At 40.1% G+C, this 20,393-nt stretch overlaps 1 protein-coding gene across 1 annotated transcript in view; it reads right to left on the bottom strand.

Moving 5' to 3' along the window:
- The window catches only part of LOC137171021 (potassium/sodium hyperpolarization-activated cyclic nucleotide-gated channel 1), a 77,815-nt gene that overhangs the window by 13,425 nt on the left and 43,997 nt on the right, over positions 1-20,393 (bottom strand). Inside the window, exons 4-7 of the mRNA XM_067574742.1 lie at positions 19,672-19,890; positions 11,025-11,171; positions 6,728-6,968; positions 356-520 (exon numbers count right to left, since the gene is read on the bottom strand). Of these exons, the coding sequence (XP_067430843.1) occupies positions 356-520; positions 6,728-6,968; positions 11,025-11,171; positions 19,672-19,890 (772 nt within the window). The remainder of the gene's footprint in view (positions 1-355; positions 521-6,727; positions 6,969-11,024; positions 11,172-19,671; positions 19,891-20,393) is intronic.

Here is a 20,393-nt window from a genome sequence, read left to right as displayed (position 1 = left end):
CTGGCGTCCAGTGGGGGGTCAACACCAAACCAACGAGGGGGCGACCTGACTCCCTCCCGGACAGCGACATGCACTGCCTTCCAGTTAATCCAACCACAAAACGCTACTTTGGTTCTTTAGAAGGATTAATGCTGGTTACAACAAATGTTCTTTCTGGTTACTTAAGACAAAGAAAGATGTGAGGAAAAAAAAAACGATTGCATACAGGTCATGCAGCACAAGATGGCAGACACAATGCTTTTATGAAGAAAGAAGGCAAACAAATACTGATAAGACAAGACAACAAGGCACGATGACAGGCAAGAGATTCGACCAATCAGACAGGACAGGAGGATTAGATGTAGGCAGGTCTTACCTATGCGGTCCAATCGGTCAATGGCAACAGTTTCAAAAGCACGTCGCATCATGGGGTACTCTTCCAGCACCTCATTGAAATGGTCAACAGAGAGAGAGAAGAGTCGGCAGTAGGTGTCTGCTCGCACGCTGGCTGTTCGCCTGCCCTTAGTGAGCAGACAGATCTCTGTATGACAGAAACACAGGGAGACAAAGATAAAACAAGGTTTGAGAGGGTAAAAAATTCAGATGTGAAAAAAGTGAGACAGAAGAGGAGAGTGCAGCGGGACATAAAGGAAATCCTCTCAGTAATTACAGTACAGATTACCATATAGATGAACCTTGAGTGTAAAGGTACGAAGAAGCAGGAGCTAATGTGAATGTAAATAAAATGAGAAGCCCATCAGCGGTGCTGTCACTTGCATTATACTAAGATAATTCATCATCCTGCAGAGAGCTAATGGTCACATAATGCGATACAGTAGTCAGCTTTACAAAAACAAAACCCGTCAAGCATGACTGCATTGCTGCATCAGTGCACTGCATCAGTTCTCAAATGTAATGTATAACTAAACAGGGATTTTGTTTCATAGCAAACTGTATTCTTTTTCAGTCACTGTGGTTACTGACATGAAGAGAATGGACTGCTTTCTGTGGCCTTCAGAACAATAAAACAGCATCAAAAACTAACCTTGTAGCCTCCCTCACATCAGGTACTGTAATAACATGGCATCTTAATTCTGTTTTTTCTCTTATCTCTAAAATTAAATGCAATAGCATATTTTCTCTTTAGGGTGCCTATTTGTGCTAATTCAAGTGCTAAAATCTTTCGAACGGTAGTTAGGTGATTGCAAACTGAACTCCTGCAGTGAGAAAAAGGTCAGGCTTTCAATTCTGTCTAAAGTAACAGGACCTCAAATTTTCACTTCTGATGACAATAACATCAGACTAAAATCCAGTATCTTGCTGTGATACAATGATTAGACAGGATGTTCCATGTAAGGAGATGGAATATTAGCCGCTGGTGAAGACAGTTCAAACCAAGCTAGACTTTCTCACCATAGCATCTTATTTAGCTAGCAAAAAATAGATGAACATGTGTGCTAGATAATGTGTGATGCTAACACCTGACATTCAGCAGGTCCTATTTCCTCAGTGTGTGCACGAATTAGTGACAGATGGCAGAAAATGCACAATCCTATATATGTCCACACCCTATTCATTCATCCTTTTATACCTCTTCCATTTTTCTCCTCTCTGTCTTTTAACTGTACATTAAAGGATATGACTGGTGCTTTTCTATATATTTCTTATTGGAAACAAATTTGGAGCTGTTTCTAAACAAACTAATGTGCCCAAAGTCTTCGTAATGAAGGAACATGTCACCTTGTGCAAAGGTGTGGTTCATTGATGTCCTTTTAATAGTTTTTGGACAACAACAGAGGTCTACGGCACAGAGGAATAAGATTTATCAGGCTTTCTATGTACACACACACAATACTTGTAAGTAGGGTCAATTCATTGTTGGTATCTGCACATGAGATTTGTTGACAATATGAAAAATATGATAGAAAATCACCAGTCATATCCTTTAAGCATGTGTAAAACAGTACCCAGAATTTAAGCACCGACTTCCCTGGGTTTCTGTTCTATCCTCTGTTCAAACCCCAACACCTCTCAACCCCCATCCACATTTGTTCTTCTGTCCAATCAACAGCACAACCTCCATCTTCATTAAATCTTTAAATACTAACTTGTTGTGGTGTGATCTCTCCTGGCTATGACAGGAGTTGTCATGAAAATAGAGCACAGAGTGTGCAAAATGTGAGAGCAACACTCTCAAGCTGTAGGTGTGAATAAGGTGTTTGCTGTTATAATGGAAAAGCTGCATTTAAGTGGTACCTCTGTTAACACAAGACACAGAGAAAAAGAGAGAGAAAGAAAAACCTGGATCTTGTAAAATGTAATTTCACAAAGGGGGAGAAACAAAGGCAAAAAGAAAAGACAGACAGTGAGTGATTGGTCAGTGTTATTAAAAAACGACTGTACCACTAGCAAGCATACATTACATGCTGTGCGGCTGAGTTAAACGTTTTATTTGACAGTGAGAGACCAGTGGCTCGGATTAAGAAAGATGGGTTAAGTTGGCTGGGTGGGCGATTCTTCCCAAATAACTACCTGCCATGGCACTAAATTTTAACTTATGCCATATATAACTTTAAAAGATGTTATAGATAACATAAGTTATTCTCCCAAAAGCACCAGAGGCTTCTAATTACTGCCTTTTCAATTCATATTGGAAACATTAACAACCAGTACAATCAAATTATTAGTTAGAATATAGTGCCAAGGTAAACTGTGTTGCATTTGCTGCATCTCAAAATGTATCACTAGGTATAATTGTACCTGACAAGTAGAAATAATGTTACCTGATAGCTGTGCAGCGATTGCTGGGATGATGCACATAAAGTTCTTTTTTGCTTTCCTCTATCAGAATAGCAGAATAGCACACAGAGCTCAAGTTGTGAACAATTGTTTGAGAACGTCAAAGCACTACCCTGATACTGAGCTGACATAGAGCACAAAAGTCTGTATGTTTAGGCTGTGCTTACGTCCACTCTCATAACACTACATACATACATCAAATACACATATACATCAAAATATTAAGCTACACTCCCGCTTTCTCAAAAAGTGCAAATATCCTAGCGACACTACTCAAATGGCCTGCTGTATAAACCACTGAATGAGGTCAGCCACGTATTCAATAAATACAAAGTGAGACAGATCAATCAATTTGTTCCTAATGACTTCATATAATTGTTTTCTGGTTCTGTTTTAATTAGTGCCTTTTAAAAATACCAATGTACCGGGGTCCTGGGGGACCTAGAGGCTCTCTGTCAGTCATTTTGAAAGAGACAGACACAGATGCAGCAGACACAGATTGCCTTATGTGCTTTGACAACAACCCCAAATTTTTGTTTTACACAATATGCTAAAATAATAATAATCTGTTTTTTTTCAGATGACATTAATAACATAACTAATAATGTTTTGAGAAGAAATAAGTTAACATTTTGCGATGATGATTTATTCTCGGGGTCCCCCGGGACACCGGTCGGTAGTCCTTGTATGGTACTATGTTACTATTCAACACATTTTTTAACTATATACTTTCTAATTCATCTACTTTAACTTTTTTAAAGTCACTGTTATAAAGTACCAATAATTTAACAGCATTAAGCCGACTATGCTCATTTCCAGCTCTATATTTTTACTCTGGGACTCCACTAGAGTAGCTTTGCATGATTCAGAGTTCAACAAACTCCTTATTTATCTTATCGGGGCCCTTTCTGCAGCCCCTCAGTTCATCCTCTGTCTCTAACAGACAGTCTTATCTCCTCTCTCTTTAAGGCCCCCCTCCCGATGAGCCCACCCTGTTCTGATAGGCCAGCTTTCCAGAAGCCTGCTGACGGGTAGCCGTATTGTGTTAAGTTACCACCAATGCAAACCCAACATTTCCTGGTTTACTGCTTCATATTAAAAGCTTTTAAATGACTTAATAATGGGAGACTTTAATCATCAAGAATTTACAGGAAATTAAACGTGTTCCTCACCAAATTAGCGGAGCTTCATTAGTAACCAGTCAACACAACAACATATGGAGAAATATGTCAGAGAGAAACAGCCACAGTGATGATGATTTTTGATGAAGATCTGCAGACAACCAACACACCTCCAACAGGTAAACAACTTATTTTATTTTGCCTCGCTGTGTAATGGAAAAATACTCACAGCGTGAATAAAATTCCAGACCTGGAGTAGACAGACATTTATAACTATTTCTAAGGGAAACATTAGCACTAAAGGGCCTTTGTGTGTACATATGAGTTTCAAGATGTGTGTCTGTGCGTGGGGCAAGGCCCTGTTAACACTTCACATGATGCAGTTTGACACGTGCCCGTTGCCTTGTCACAAAGCATCACCGTTGACCCCAGGAGCATTGTGCATAATTTGCCATCACTTCAGGTGTCACGTACTCTCATGGCAACCACCTCCTCTTCCCCTTCCCCACACCATGGCTGGGACAAGGAGGGGACTAAGAGAGGGAGTCTCACATGACTAAGACATTCAAGCCCAAAAGGGATTTTCATCCACTGTCTGTCATTGTCCTAACATTATTCTCTATTAGTCCACTAGCCTCAGAGTGACTTCACTATAGAGCTCTGCTGTACCAATATGTAATCCCACTTGCGGAGGCCCAGGAGTGATTACTGTGATACCTTTTTAACATGCTGGTATGGCATTGACCATAGTGGGGGTGCTTTGTGACCTACTGTCCTCATAGATGTCCTGCTCATTACTATGCTAATAGTTTCCTGTGGCTGGGACCAGTTTTGTTACTTGCTCTCCCTCCCTGTTTCTGTCTCAGTGCCCCTCACTGCTCTCTCATTCTAGCCGCGGTTTGGCCTGGTTGTAAGGGGAGTGTGAATCATCGGAGAAATGGGGTAAGAGTGCGGTGCTTGGCACAGCCAGCTGCTCCCAACTAAGGGCTCATCTACTAATGCCATACAAACTGGTAAAAAATGCCAACATGCCTCAACACATTTCCTGGATTTATAAATGTGGTCTCCAGAGGTCAGTTTTCAGAGGAACAGTTTAAGGTTCCTTTTAGCTTTTAGCTATTTCCCTCAGTGAACAGCCTAACAGTTTATCTCCTGCAGAAAGCCTAGCAACTTGACCATTTTGCATTCATTTCAGTCTCTTGCTATGATACAGCTGAAATGAACTCAATTAATTGAATTATCAATCAACAGAAAATCAGTCAGCAACTATTTTGATAATCAATTAATTGTATTGAATCATTTTTTTTGCATTTCTTGTTTTCTTTATTTTGCATTACATAAGAGTTAACTTTTGTTTTTTGCATGTTTACTCCGGTCTGTACATTTCACCAAAAATACAGCCAGGAGATTTGTAAGTTTTAGCTTCCAAAAAGGCTTAATTTTTGTATGTAGCTTGTTAAAAGACTTAATAGGCAAAGGCAGTATGGTTGTTACCAACTCAAGATACCAAATAGTTGAATTTAAATGATGTTAGATGAGCTTAAAACTATCAAAATATAGAAATTCACATCATTCTTTGGTTGTCTTAGAGCTATCATAATTACTTTTTATCTTCTAACTGGAAACAATAGCCAGTTAAACTGCTGTGGTTTCTTTTCTTTTGTCTGAAACAGTTTGATAAATGTACTAATACTTGCTGCCATTAAGATCGTCTTGTCAAAGCCTTACTGGCTGAAGGTTTTATCCTGACATTTTAGTTCACTTTCTTAAACAAGATCTACTTGTTCTGTGCAACAATGATTCTTTAGCAGAATATATAAGAGCTACAGCCCCAGAGGATGAATTGTTTGAATGATATGTAGCTTACTGCTGCACTGCAACTGCCACATATCTTACTACATGACATGTCCACTCTGTGCAGAATTTAAGATGCCCCCCACCTTTACAGCTGTGCACGCTAAGAGGCATGACGAGAGGGTGTATGACAGCAATCCTGTGGTTTGCACAAACAGTAAAAAAAGATGACTACTTCTTTTTTTGATTCACTGCCTTCCTTAACTCGCCTGTGAGACATGAGCTACATGCAGCAGACACACCAAAGTGAAGGTATTCTTAGAATCCTCAGCCTCCTTCCATTGTGGGGATGAACTCATGAGATAAAATATGCACGAACTTCTAAAATAGGAAACTTTGCTTTCACATAGACACGACGCTGTCCGCCTGCAGATTTTGTCAGAGTAAACAACGTGCAATGAAATTACATTTGACATTTAAAAAATTAATATCCATAATGTTATGAAGAGGGAATGGGAACCGTGCCGAGCGAAAGAGAGAGAGAGAGAGAGGAAGACAGAGAATGAAAGCACAGCAGAGAACAGAACGAGGGAATTGCTCCTGATTTGCGAAATATGTGCAGCGGGAACGTATGGAGGGGGGAGAAGAGTTCATGCGTGTGTGTGTGCATGAGGGTGGGGGAGGAACCTCTGTGTGTCCTAAGGGATGCCTGATCCACGCCTTGGCCTACTCCAACAACCAGATGAGAGGTTATGTAACTGCAGAAGCTGACTAACGTCCAACACTGGTTAATGAGAATCTACAATAACTTAACTTCAAACAGCATCAAACGCAAGACCTCAGGCAAAGCTCATGTCTCAATATATAACTGTATTAACATTGGAATGCATGTGTGACTCTGATTATGGTGTTCTTGCATAGCAGTATATACATATATAATTCATGTTTGTGCATTTATGTGAACATGTCTGAAAAAACAACAACAAAAAAGCAAAAATTAAAGCAAATTTAAATTGTAATGTTTTTGCTTTTACCTCCAAAGTAGGATCCGTCAGTCAGCTTCATCTCCTTGTTGAACTTGGTGATGACACTTGCAACACCATGCTGAATGAAGTACATCTTCTTCCCAACCGTACCTTCTCGGATAATGTAGTCGTTGGGCTGAAAGACCTCAAACTTCAACTTGCTCAGCATCCCCGTCACAAAGTTGGGGTCTGCGTTGGCAAACAGAGGCATGGTGGCCACAAGCTTACGGCAATTGAAGTTGACAATTTCCTGGTGGAGGAAAAAAGCAAAGTGTCGGTCAAACAAATGAGATCATGGGAGGAATCGTTTCCATAAATAATTCAGTCATTTTCACCTACAATGTGAAAAATGAGCATCAGTTAGGTACCGTCTGACACAAAACATCACCACAAATCTCTGCTGCTTTCATCTGTGAGCACAAATGAATTGAACGCATATTGCTGCTTTATCCCTAATACTTTTAAGCACTTCCCATCACTCCTGAGAAGAAACTTTTTGGCACTCTAGTCAGATCCTGATGAGTTTGCCCTCTGGTGCCGGCAGCAGGCCATCTCTCTGGTCTCATCCTGTCCCCTCAGACCCAGCAGGAGATTAGGAGCTTGTTTTCTGTTTACCCACACATCTCTGTTGCTGTGCAGATGGAAAGCCGGGGCACTTGGCATCTGCGGTGGTGTGTTGTTGACTCCCCCATGAGGGATAGCTTCTCTTCCAGTGACAACAGGACATTAACAGAGAGATAACCAATCTCTGGGATGCTCGCTAGCTAGATGAGGGCTACGCAAAGAGATGTTAGCTCAGCCTCAGATGCCTGTGTCAGCTAATGCCACGGGCTCTGACCTCAATCATGCACCAGAACTAATGAATAAGATAGTAAGCAGTTTTCATGCCCAGCCAGGAGTTCTCTTGGGGAAACAATCTTTGGCTATGCCTATTTAAAGATTTGTCATATGGTGGAGAAAAAGAGGAAGCGAAACAGAGGCAAGGAAAGGGTAATAGGGTGAGACAGGACAACAGTCTGGCTATTATGTTATTCAAAGTCTTCTACGTGCATACGGTAGACCATCAACTACAAACTGCATATATATTTACATTATTGCAAACCTTTACAAAATTTTCCATTTCCAACATTTTACACAGACATATTTTCTTTATTCGTTTTAAAACAGTATGAAAGTCAAGCTGCAGAAATGCTTTACTTACCTGAGGCAATCCATCACAATGAGCCTATTGTGATTTTAATAATTCTCTCAAAGTCACTCTGTCATTGTGAGATAATACAGTTGCAAGCAGGGGAAGTTTGGAAAACACTCCCTGTTGGTGTATTAACAGACACTCCAACCAATACAAAAAGCAAATATTTTAATGCAAGAAACAACCACGTTTTAATGATACTTTTCATGGTATTCATGACTTTCTGATACCAGAGCTTATCAATGAAATGCTTTTGGCAGCTAACAATCAATTATCGGATGTCCTTGTCCTTGAAAGCTACACCAAGGAGAGGTTTTAAAGTGGTTTCTGTCCACAGCTGCAGTGTTCATTGTGATGGATTACCTACCTCAAACAAGTTTGAATTCTCTGCAAGTAGATTTTTCTAGCATACCAAAATGAAAACAAGCCAGTACAGGGTTCTTCGAAGGGATTTATACTGATATATACTAGTATAGCATAGTTCTTCAATATTAGATCAATTCTGCCATTGTCCATATCTGCACACCAGGGTGGTTAATGAAACGCTGAAGGCTTAGCTGTAAGCATCATTACCTTTGACCAACTCAACTCCTCACCAAACCCACAGCTGTTTTATCCACTAAAACAGGGTTGTCATGCAAATCCCAGGTAGTCATAATTGCTTGAGCCAACAGCAGCTTAAATCTTGTGATAAATGATATGCCAGAATCAGTTAGAATACACTTGGGCTGATTTCATGGCCCTCCTTTGGCCCAAAGATAGTTTGAGTGCTGCCAAGTGAAGCCGATTCTTATCCCAAATTGACCTAAGTCGTCACCCCAAAATTGTGTCGGAACACAACATGTCGACACTCAGTGGCAATCAGCCCGACTGTCTCGGATAGTTTTCCTGGAATGGGTCTAGCTTCACTGATGTTAGGCTGCTTTACAGCTACATTAATTGATTTCTGGCTGCTCAGTGGCAAGGAACTAAGGATACATTATAGGGATACGGTGATTGAAAAACAAATCCCACTGCTTTCTTCTCTTTATCTTTCAAAAGAAAACTTATGGCCACTTTACAACAAAAGCCAAGTAGGCTGAGCTTTGCCAAACACTTTAATGCTGGATAAAATATATTCTACCCTCTTTGACCGCAGAAAAAGTACCATTAGTTGTGCCACTCAAACCAAGACATATCTAATTGTGTAAACTGTGATTTAATATTTATTTGTAAAGGGTGCTGTTGCTTTTAATCTAATATGACTGAAATAGGAATTGGCAAAAACAAGCTAATTTATAAAGCTGGCACTGGAAAGGGCTTGATGGTTGGCATCGGTTTTGAAGCTAAAAGAGGGTCTAAGAACAGAGGAGGTGAGGGATGCAGTGGCGGCTCAAAGTGGTAAAGTAAAGCTTTTAGTCACTGTGACACAGCAATTTAGGAAGCTAAAACCTGACAATAACATCATCTGAAAAGGGACATCAGCACTGTACAGTATAGATGCTTTCTTTCACACTCATTTTACATGAAGTAAAGAAGTGTACTGTTCTGACAATGTCCTAAAGCATTTTTACTGTGTTTCTAAAAAATATAGCAAAATGAGATAATAAGACATCCTCTTATTGTAGTAACTATGGATGTATTACTCAATCAATCCTCAAGTGACCTAATTCTGTGATGGATGATCAGCGAAAAGCCTTCATTTTTAGAGACAGAGTGTAACAGGCTGCAAACCTGACATGGGTGAAATCAGTCCATTACACTCCATAGTTACTACTAGTAGTAGCAGTGACGAGATAAAAAAAAGTTATGTGGTTTGCTTCACTAACTCAGTTTGTCAAAAAGACTGAAAAAGGGAAAAAAAAGTGCCAGGAGACATGGAGGAAAAATAGCAAAACTAAAGGTTCCTGAATTAACCTGCATTACCATGCTGGAATAATGTAATTAAGCACTATCTCATGCAAATTACAACCCTGTGGAATACATCTTTTTTTTTGCAGAAACTATAGCTGCCTTACTGTTTTAGAAAATAATTGACAGTAATACATTGTGTAAATGAGCAACCTGCTTCCTCTACCTTCTCTAGGAAGAGGGGGCTGTTAAAATAAACCCTTTCTGACACATCTTAAGAACTGTTTTATTAGTGAAATGCCAGTGTAAGCTAGTTTATGCAGTCTGTTTTGCTTTGGTGTTTGTTTTTACTTTTCAGTCCCATGGGCTTAGCTTTCATTGTGCGACACTGTCTCTATGCAGATTTTCACTTTGCTAGCTAAGCCTGTAGGATTTTCTGTGTTGTTAGTCATACCTTTTAAATCCCTGCACCTCCCCGTGAGTCTCTGGGACCGCGCCTAAGCATTCGACTCCGCAAGGTGACTTCATGTGGCTACATGAGAGATGGTCATGATTTCTATGCTTGCTTTGCTTTGTATTCCTCCCCTCTCCCATATCCCTCTGCATAATTACCCGTGTAATCTGCTGATATGAGGTCAGCCAAGAACTTTAAAACTGATCATTGACTTCACAATAGATTTCAATATTCCTTCTAATGATCTCTCTTTGTGAATAATATACAGTACAATCAGTTGATGCTTTAGTTGTGTGACTGTGTATCTGTGCTACACTGATATCTTCAGATGTATTATTCCAATATTCCAATGTTATTATATACTGGAAATAAAAGAGCACATTTTTCAACCATTCTTGAACTGAAGTGAGGTGCAGGTAATGTTTCTGTTCAGAATGTTTTCTTATCTTAATGGATGCTCAGCCTGGGTGCACCCAGGATGCTGAGGAGAATCCGTTTTGCTGTTTTTCTCCTTGACCTTGGAAGATGAGATGACAGTTGCATTTAAAGGTGCCAAATGAAGATTCACTCCTCATTTTGGAGGAATGAACGCTTTATGTTCCCAAACCAAAGCCGCTGTGTGACACCTACCTGTCAAGTTTTTTTTTTTGTCAAGTGTATTTTTTACCTGTTCCAAAAATAAAACTAAAGCCTTCAAACAGAAACTCTGAGTCTCAGAAGATTTATAAATGTTACTTAAGTGAAGCCTCTGTAGTGCAGCATGGGCAGGAGCTTCTGAGAGAACCGATACTTAAATTGATTTTAAGGTCTTCAGAGAGAAGATGTCTCACCTCTTTGAGCGGGTCGTTGAGTTCACTCAGGATGTTGTCCTCATCAAAGATTTTGCCTTGGTAGCGATGCTCGTAGTAGTCGTGTATTTTCTGTCTCATGTCTGCCGGAAGCTTGTGGAAGGACATGTATTGCTCCACTTGCTTGTACTGGGGAGGTAAAGAAAGTAGATGGATATCAGTGCAAATAGAGTTGAAGCATTAAAGGTTCTATATGTAAGAAGCAGAAATTCCCTCTCATTAGTGACACTGGTGGCCATTAAGTGAGCTGCAGTCAGCATCCTGTTGCCCGCGCGTGTGCTCGCACTCATCGTCAGTACGAGCAAGCAGCGCACGAGACGACTGCAGGTGATGTCTTTTTCCTCACTTACACTTCTCATAATAACATAAAAGATCTTTAACCTTGAGTTTTTCACAGTGTTTCAGCAAAGCGTCTCTCACTCCCAGTCAGTGACCCCATGATCGCACCCACCTGACCCGTTATGAGAGCCAATCCGCACCGCCCAACCCGCAAAAATGTGCATTATTCAACCGTGTTTACTAAACACCAGTAGGTTCATTGAGCTGTAGCTGGGGAGCAACACGCTGTGGTTTTGTTGTGAAATGTGTGGTGGTTGACGGAGGCAGCTAGCTGTCTCAACCCCCCAAAAAACAAAGGTACTGTAGCCAGAAACGGTGATAGCTGGCATGGTTAGGCGACTAACCACCAGCCAACCTGGCGGGTAACAGAGCAGGAGAGCTAATATCTGCAGGGTGTTTCTAGTTGCATAAGTAAGCAGTTTTATGATGTGGTGGGTTCCAGTCATTTGTTGACATTAGCGGGAGAGATGTAAGGCACTCGAGAGCGTGCAAAAACGTTACATCTGTTGGATTTTCGCGGGGAAACCGGCCTGAGTCCTTCACATAGAAATCGGTCCACAGGCTGTTACAGACAATTTTAATATTCCGGTTTTAATAATTAATACAAACAAGCAGCGGTTTTCAAAGTACACCTTGAATAAACAGCAAAGCGCCACAAAAAATGTGGTCTTCAGAGTGTGTATTTGTGTCTCCGTATTGAGGACAAGCCGTGCTCTCACATAGTCACAGTGCCATGTCCTGGTTCTGTGTGTGGGGAGGGAGAGACAGAACGAGGGAGGCAGGTGGTGAAGGAAAGTAGGAACAAGTACAGGCTTGGGGCTATGTCAGACCAAGGTAGCAGTTCCGATTATCTCACCCATGCAGGAAGCCCAGTCCTAATGGGCAACTAAGCCATGATCTAATGTGAACAAGCGAGGTATACCTGATATCCTAGAGAGATTTAAGAGCTGCGTAGACTATGAACCAGATGGCACCGAATGCATGACTGATCAAGTGATAATTATTTGCATGATTTCTTTTGAATTTTTTTTTGTGAATCAAAAGCACACAAGTAGTTTTGAGTACAGGATTGTCAAGTGTCAAGAATCCATTGTGATGCCAAGAGGATGCCCCTCTTGCCTTTTCTTGCTTCTCCTTCTTTTTTAAAATCTCTTGATTGTGACAGACTTTGTAAACTTCGTTTAGCAAATGAGTTTGTCTCTTGTATTTAAATTAGTTTTTGATTCTTTTGTTTTTATTTCCTTATAAGTGCTAAATAAACAATTATTACATTCTTCTGAATTACCTCACATTACAGATATTTTAATCAGTTAAAAAATATAGGACACTGGTAAATCTCCATTTATTTTAGCAGTAATTACTAGCTTATTATTAAAACAAAATAATTCTAACATAGTTAAAAATGCAAATTATTAAATATGTTGTATGTCCTTTGTGTTAAAATGTCAATATTTCAATATTTTATTGATGTAATTACTATCAGAACTACTTTACCAAGCAAATTTATTTTTTTTAGGCTAAATTGGTTGTTCTTTAGTTTGGTTTTCTGATACATCAGCAGTATTTAACACCTTTGTAAATATGCAACTTAAATCTAAGTAAGGGTATATTTACAGTGAAATTAAACTATAATTGGTTAAATAAAGTACCTGTTGTACTTTACAGTTTTCACAAAGCACAATATCTCTGGCGTTTCCCAATTTAGAGGGATATGCTATAACTCTGACTCCCATTATAACTCCCATTATAATAATATAATGGGAATTTGAAACAAGTATGTAATATTATTTAAGGATAATTATGGTTTATGATGAGTTTGGTCTTTTTTTTTTGTAGCTTTGGCCATCATTTCTATTTGTTATGATAACACTGATTGGTAAAATTGGGGAAAATGAAAATAATGTTAGTAGGAAGTCTGACAGGGCAAGAAGCAGGAGAAGTCACACTATCAGGCAGGCCTTAATCAAGCCAAAAGTTTATCTAGATTGTCTGAATCACTTTATTGGAAGGTAAACCTGAAAGTGACATGAAACGACATTGCGCATGAAAACCGTTTGTGCATACAGTACAACAATATAGATCAAAGTTGAGCCATGACGTTGTTCTATATGATCCTTTAAAACATTGCTATAGTTACCATGACTCACACTACAGTAACATCAGGATACTTTATGGCCAGAGGATGAGTGGGAGAGAGGGACAGAGATAAAAAGAGAGAATGATAGAGGAGAGGATGAAATATTTTGTGTCCTCAGAAAGCCAGATGGCTTGTGATTCTACTTTTTTTTTTCTTTCTTACTGCACATGCATGGCTGGACACAAGACTCCGATTTTCCATTTGTGCAATACCGCCACTAACAGATATAGGAACCGTCCTGTTTCTGATAATTGAATCTTAGCGGGTGTTAAAATTCTGTCCACATTAACCCGAAGGCAAGAATTGACCCAAAGGAGACAGAAAAGATACTTGCTCATCTGTTTTGATCAGCCATTGTTTCCTCACACAGGTCTGCCACAGACAGGGGGGAGAACACAATCTTCCCAGCTAGTCCAGGACCCTCACACCTGAAATTAAACAGTCTCTCATACTGCCACTGGTAATCACGGCAGAGCGGTAGGTGAGAGCACGTAGCAGCTGTGAGGTTGGTAGCAATGTGGGAGACTCTGTGGCCAGTGTGATGCAAGCATGGCCCACAAAATGAAATTTGTCAGTGAGAGAGAGGATCCTTGAGTCACAATGCCTCCCTTATTGATTTCTCTCCCGGCTGCAGGAAGGTGATAAGGGGCCAGGGTTTTGTTTGCGGGAAATTGATTTATTTTGAGTTCACAGTCGAAGTTGGCGAGTGTCTGCAGAGGCTCCATGGGGCCATTTTGACTGGGGGGCCGAGGTGGGGCACGGAGTCAGGCAAGCATGGCACTGAACATGACATGACATCCCCAGTATTTCAGGTTGGATATGTGGCCTCCAGCTTGAGGTCATGTCAAGTTTTTATAACGATGATGACTTCAATTTCTCTCCCACACAAATTCATTTTTAATTTTATTAGTTAACTGTCCAGTTATATGTTTTAAGAAGTTCAAGTGCACTGGCATTTGCATAGCATTCTGTACTTTTTATCAGAGCCATTTAGATTAAGACTCCATTCCGAAAATGAAATCAGATGAAGTTAACTGCACTACATTATGGCCTCATCCATTTCTTTCATTGTGCCTCATTGTGTCTTTATCTCTCTAGAAATAGTCCTATACTCACATTGTGATGTGTCATGTGGCTCAATATAAACCCACTTCTGTTCTTGCAGGTATATCTATTGATATAATACAGCCTTGGGGCACTTTATCTACAATAATAACTCTCTATGGAGATACAGTATGTGTTTAATTTACTGTACTGGTGTGACAAATCCTAATTAAACATCTAAAAAGGAAAAGAGAAAGGCAACTTATAGAAGGCAGCCTTGGAACTAGTGTGATAAGTTAGAAAAGTTTCTGCTTTTTGCATGTGTTCAAATGGATGATTAATTGAAAAGAAATAATGGATTAGACAGTAATCTGTTTAATCTAGAGGAGGAAACAATCAAATGCTTTTGTTACCAATATTTTTCCGAAAACTTTGAAAAAAACAATTTTAATGGCTCTTAAGTGTGGTCCAAAAATACAGTTAAATGAATGCTGAATAACTGTCTTGCTGAGAATTTGATGATGAGGGTTGAAACCGCTCATATCTCACGTCTGTCCATTCAATATGAAGTTAGAACCAGCAGACTATTAGCTTAGCTTAGCATAAAGACCGGAGGAAGGGGGGAACAGCTAGCCTGGCTTGGTCCAAAGCTAATGTAAAAACAAAAACTGTGGTTTTATCTGGTGGACTATTTCTACAGCAGGGTGCGTTGACTTCCTGGAGTCTCTCTGCTGGTTCCCTGGCAAGACACTTGTCCTCAGTCTTTATGCTAAGCTAAGCTGCTACCAGCTGCTGGCTATTACTTCACATTAAACAGACAGATATGAGAGTGGTATTCTTGGCAACTGATATTCCTTTAAGCATGTCTGCTTGTATACTTCGTATGTCAAAAATATGCATATAGAATTTACAATATTTTAGCTACATCTGTGTTCAAATGATTTATAGATATGTTTGTGACACTGATGGCTGCATGTTCAAAGTATACAATTTCAAGCTAGTTTGGAATTTTAGATTTCAAAATTAACATTTCATGACAACCGGGTTTGAAATGTTTCACTATTTTTTTAACCTTTATTTAACCAGAACAATATTTCGTGGCAGACAGTTAGTTAATTAGGTTTATAAAGACTCTGAGCCTTGTATATTATCAAATGAGGCACAGCATGGACATGACTCAAAGAATAAGTCCTCAGGCCTCAGCTGATAAATGACACGCAGCTGTACGCTGGCTTCCAGTCAATCAGCACCAGGACATCACAGCAGGCATATCTTGAGATCATGCATGCTTTACATCATCATTTCCTTTCACCCCCCACCTACTATTTCTCTCTTCCCTGTCATCCTACACATGCTTCTCTCAGTATGTTTCCTTCCAATATATTGCATGGTTGCTTTGCTCTCTTTGATCGTATTTATCTTTTTTCACTTTTGAATCACGAGAAAGCTGTTACTAGGCGATAGGGTTTTTGTGCTCTAAGTTGAATCTATTAAAAAGAAGGACTGATTCTTGATTACCAGCATCATTCTTTCTGCCCATTTTACAGTACATACCACTTCTATCCTTAGCTAACTTCTGACCTCACACCCACATCCATCTCTCCATCCGTGTTTCCAACCCCCCAGCTGTGCCAGTGATAGATGTAATGACTAGAGGCTGAGCACCCAGAACCCATCCCTGCTGCTCCCCAGCCTGCTCCACTGATATGCACAGCCATGCAGCAAATCAGTCCTCGCTGAATCTGGCTACACACTGGGGCTCTGTTACCATGAACATGGCATTCACAACCTCAAAGCTGTCAGTTCAATGCCTGGAGGGATGTTAAAAGGATAAAGTGGGATGTAGATTAAGCAGATTTGCTGTGAAGCAGATGTACATCCATACTGAGCAAGAGACATGTCACTAATTCAAACAGTGACTTTGGAAGCCCAACTTGTTTGCTGTGGGCGACCTGCTGTCATTAATTTTCGGCGGAATGCACTGTGGCATCGGTGTATCTGGCTGTTTACAATCAATCATAACATTATTTCAGCTTATGAGGAAATCGTCTCCATACTGCTACTTTTTTCAGTCTAAAAGGTCTTTTATTGAGCCTGCTCTATCCTGCCACATCTGCATCTTTTTGTCCTGACTCTGGAGCGCACTAACTTCTGATCTGCTGTCATTTCTGTGTCAAGAAACACTTGAGTTTACGAGCAGACCTGCTGATGATGACTCTGAGGATGAATCAATCTGTCAGAGGATGATAAAATTGAATGATTAGCATTCCATGATCCCATTGAGGTGAAAGCTGTGATCTTGACCATGCTTGTCTTTAGAGGATTGTCCTGATATACTACGTGCATTGAACTATTTTGGTGATTTAGGCTTTTTTAAGTGAAAACAGACTCCTAAAGTACTGTGTATAATAGCACTGCAACACTGCAGCTAACACACAGGGGGGTGGTTTCTCTAGATTGCATTAACCATGGGAGAGCCTGGCAAGGTCAGGTTATCGTTTTACAATGAAATGATAACAGCTAAATGCTTTTATATGCAAGGTGTGAATTAATGAACTAGCATTTTAGCATGTCCTGTTATAGTCACAGCCAAGGTGACTATAACTATAATATATACTGATGATCTGATAAGAATTATTGCAAAGGCCTCACACAGAATAATTGCTGTGTACTTTGTGTGTCAGCTCAGCCTTGTATTAGTGTGTGTGTTAGTGTGGACACAGTCGGGCTACAACTAACAATTATTTCATCAGCAATGAATCTGCTGGGGGGCTTAAATTATAAATGACAGAAAATTAATATGCAACTGTTTTGATAATCAATTAATTGTTGATGTAGTTTAATTTTTCAAGCAAAAATGCCAAACATTCACTGGTTCCAGCTGCTCAAATGTGAGGATTTGCTGTTTATTGTCAGATATGATAGTTAGTTATGATAGATTCGACTGTCGGTCAGAAAAAACAAGCAATTTGAAGACATCAGCTTGGTCTCTGGTAAATTATAATGACCATCTTTCACTACTCTGAAAATAACCTTTAGTTGTTTTGATTATGTTCTTGATTAATCCTTTGCTCTATCAAATGTCAAAATACTAAAAATGTCCATCACAATTGCCTAAAACCCAAATCAAAATCCAAAGATATCCATTTCATTATCACATAAGACTACAAGAGGTGAATCCTTGAAATTGAGAAGCAGACACACGAGAATGTTACAACTTTTGCTTCAACGATAACTTGATTATTAAAATAGCCGAAGATTAATTTTCTAGTAATCAACAAATCATACATGACCGCAAAACTACAATGAGCAAACAACAGTTGAACGACAAACCGTGCTTTCTAAATGCAAATAAAATAATCTATATGCTGTAGGTGAATCAGTCTATCTGAGCTTACATCACCTTTGTTACCGCACAGGTTAAAGGTCAGCTTTTCACTTTAATCATAACCATGCTCTGAAGTGGATCACGATAACCATAAAGGACTATAATCCCCCGCACTACAATGGTATGTACATGGAATTCTGCAGCATAAGCGCAGGAAAAGTTTGGGAGTTAAACTCAGGTTCTTGCGTGCGAGCATAAAGCGCATCAGACATAGCCGTGTGTTCTGGGAATTGCCTAGGCCCCTCAGCGGGATCGCAGATGGTGGCTTGGCTGAAATGCTGGATAATCACCCTACACGCAAAAAAAAAGTGATGTAATAGGGACTGAAATGAAAGGGGAAGAATAAAATGTGTTCACTGGCAGCATACAGACAATGAGGTTACTGGTCATGTCATAGACCTCCTCACCCTGTTGGCCTTATGTGATCTGCTTGGGGGGAGAAAATCCTCTTTCCTAGTCATCGCCCGGATATTGTGATCTGCGAGAGCTCAACCCATTGGTCCAGAGGGCCATTGAGAGAAGACCTAATTTATTTAAGTCTAGCTCCAATGAGCAGGATTTTATGCAGTAGGAAAGAGCAAAACCCTCAGATTAATACTTTAAGACCATCCCAGCGGTAATTAGCATTACTTACCTTGTAATAACAAATATTAAAGATGTGCAGGGTGTGATTTGCCTAGGGGGGTTTGCTGGGATTCCCCCCACTGGTCTATCTATCCCTGCCTCTGCTGAATTATTTTTTATCCCCAGTGGGGACAAAAATTTGTTCCCCTCATAGTGATACATGCTGCTTCACCCATAGACTAAATTAAAAATAAGCTATTTAAAAAGAACAAATCTAAGGGAAGGGCTGCAACGTGAGTCATTAGTGTGAACAACAATAAAATCAGAAATGGACATTCACTGCCAGCACTTGCGCTTGTGTGACAATAGAGACGACACAGCGTCTAGGCTTCGTGATGACGCATTAAATGGACCAGGGGTGGCCTCCTTCCCTGCTCGGACATTTTCAGAGATGTGGGTAAAAGAGGGGCCACAAGCTGCAGATGACCCCTCCACAGGAAAACATAAAAAGCAGACGGAAATCCGTCATCAAAGCAGACTGTTTTCTTAGTCTGACTAGTAGGAATATACTGTAGCCTATTTATTTTTATATTGACAGCATGTTGTGATTATTTTTTATTCAACACTAAATTTTGCTGCACATAGAGCTGAATTAAACAGTGAATTGCAAGAACGACATTAAGTGTATTGGCACGTCTAGCCAAGTGGTCTTATCCACCTTTTGTTTTGTTATATATGAGAAAGGACAGTGAGAGTGAAAATATTGCGCTACTTGATTAATTAAATTTTAAAAAATTAATTAAAATATTCCTTCAAATTCAGTGGTCAAGTTCAAGTTTCGTAATTGTTTTATTTAAGTTCATATTCATTTTATAGATGTTACCGTAACAGCTGCAAGAAATAGGCTAATAGGCTCCATAGTCTGTATACGCCCACTGTGGTTCTGATTTATTTTCATAAATAATAACATTTCAGAGACATCCCCCCTCTGATTTTTTAACAAATCGCACCCTGAAGATGTGTGTCATACCATGCAGCACTTTAAAGGATTACTTTAAAGTTACTATATTGAAATTACATCCAATATCATGTGAACCCAATCTTCTTTTAATCTCAGGTATTTCATATGATAATGTGTGTCACTGCGAGGTCCTTACCTTCTCTTGGTACTGTCTGCGTGAAGAGTCCAGTGATTGGATTAGAGCCGTAGCATGGCCTACAAACATGGCATAGCACGTGGCGCCTACAATCATACTCAGCATGGTGATCCACAGGTCAGACATGCTGACGGGTGCCCGGGCGCCATACCCGATGCAGAGCATGTGGCTCATAGCTTTGAAGAGGGCGTAAGAGTACTGCTTACCCCAGGAAACGTTCTGCAAGGAGGGAGAGAAGGGGAGAAAGAAAGAGACAGAGAGGGGGTGGGGGAAGTTACTGCAAGGCAAGGCAGAATGGAAAGACAGGCTTTTCTTTGATGGATCACTGAACCTCTACCACACATTCTGCTGGCATACTCTTTATGCCTCAGAGCCTAATGCCCTCACTGAGTGACTGAACTTTCTACCTCTCTTTCCTCTATCCTCTTTCACTCAACACTTATTGTTATTTTTCCCCCCCTGTTCTCCCTCTGCCTGGACCTACCTGGCTTTATTAATTCCCCAGTGGGTGAAAAATTGTTCATGTTTGCAAGAACTAAAACAAAATCCCTGAACTTGCATTATTTACAGAAGTCTGAGGAATTGTTTCCTGTAAAGCCCGGGGCACCCTTCTCAGCAAGGGTTGCAGAGAGAGGAAGGGAGGACTGGGCTGGATCGTGCCCCCTCTGTCTCTCTCTCTCTCTCTCTCTCTCTCTCTCTGGTTTGATTTTCATAAATGTTGT

The sequence above is a fragment of the Thunnus thynnus genome, chromosome 19 (assembly GCF_963924715.1).
Source record: "Thunnus thynnus chromosome 19, fThuThy2.1, whole genome shotgun sequence".
Lineage (NCBI taxonomy): Eukaryota > Metazoa > Chordata > Actinopteri > Scombriformes > Scombridae > Thunnus > Thunnus thynnus.
This window is presented reverse-complemented; position numbering and strand designations above follow the sequence as displayed.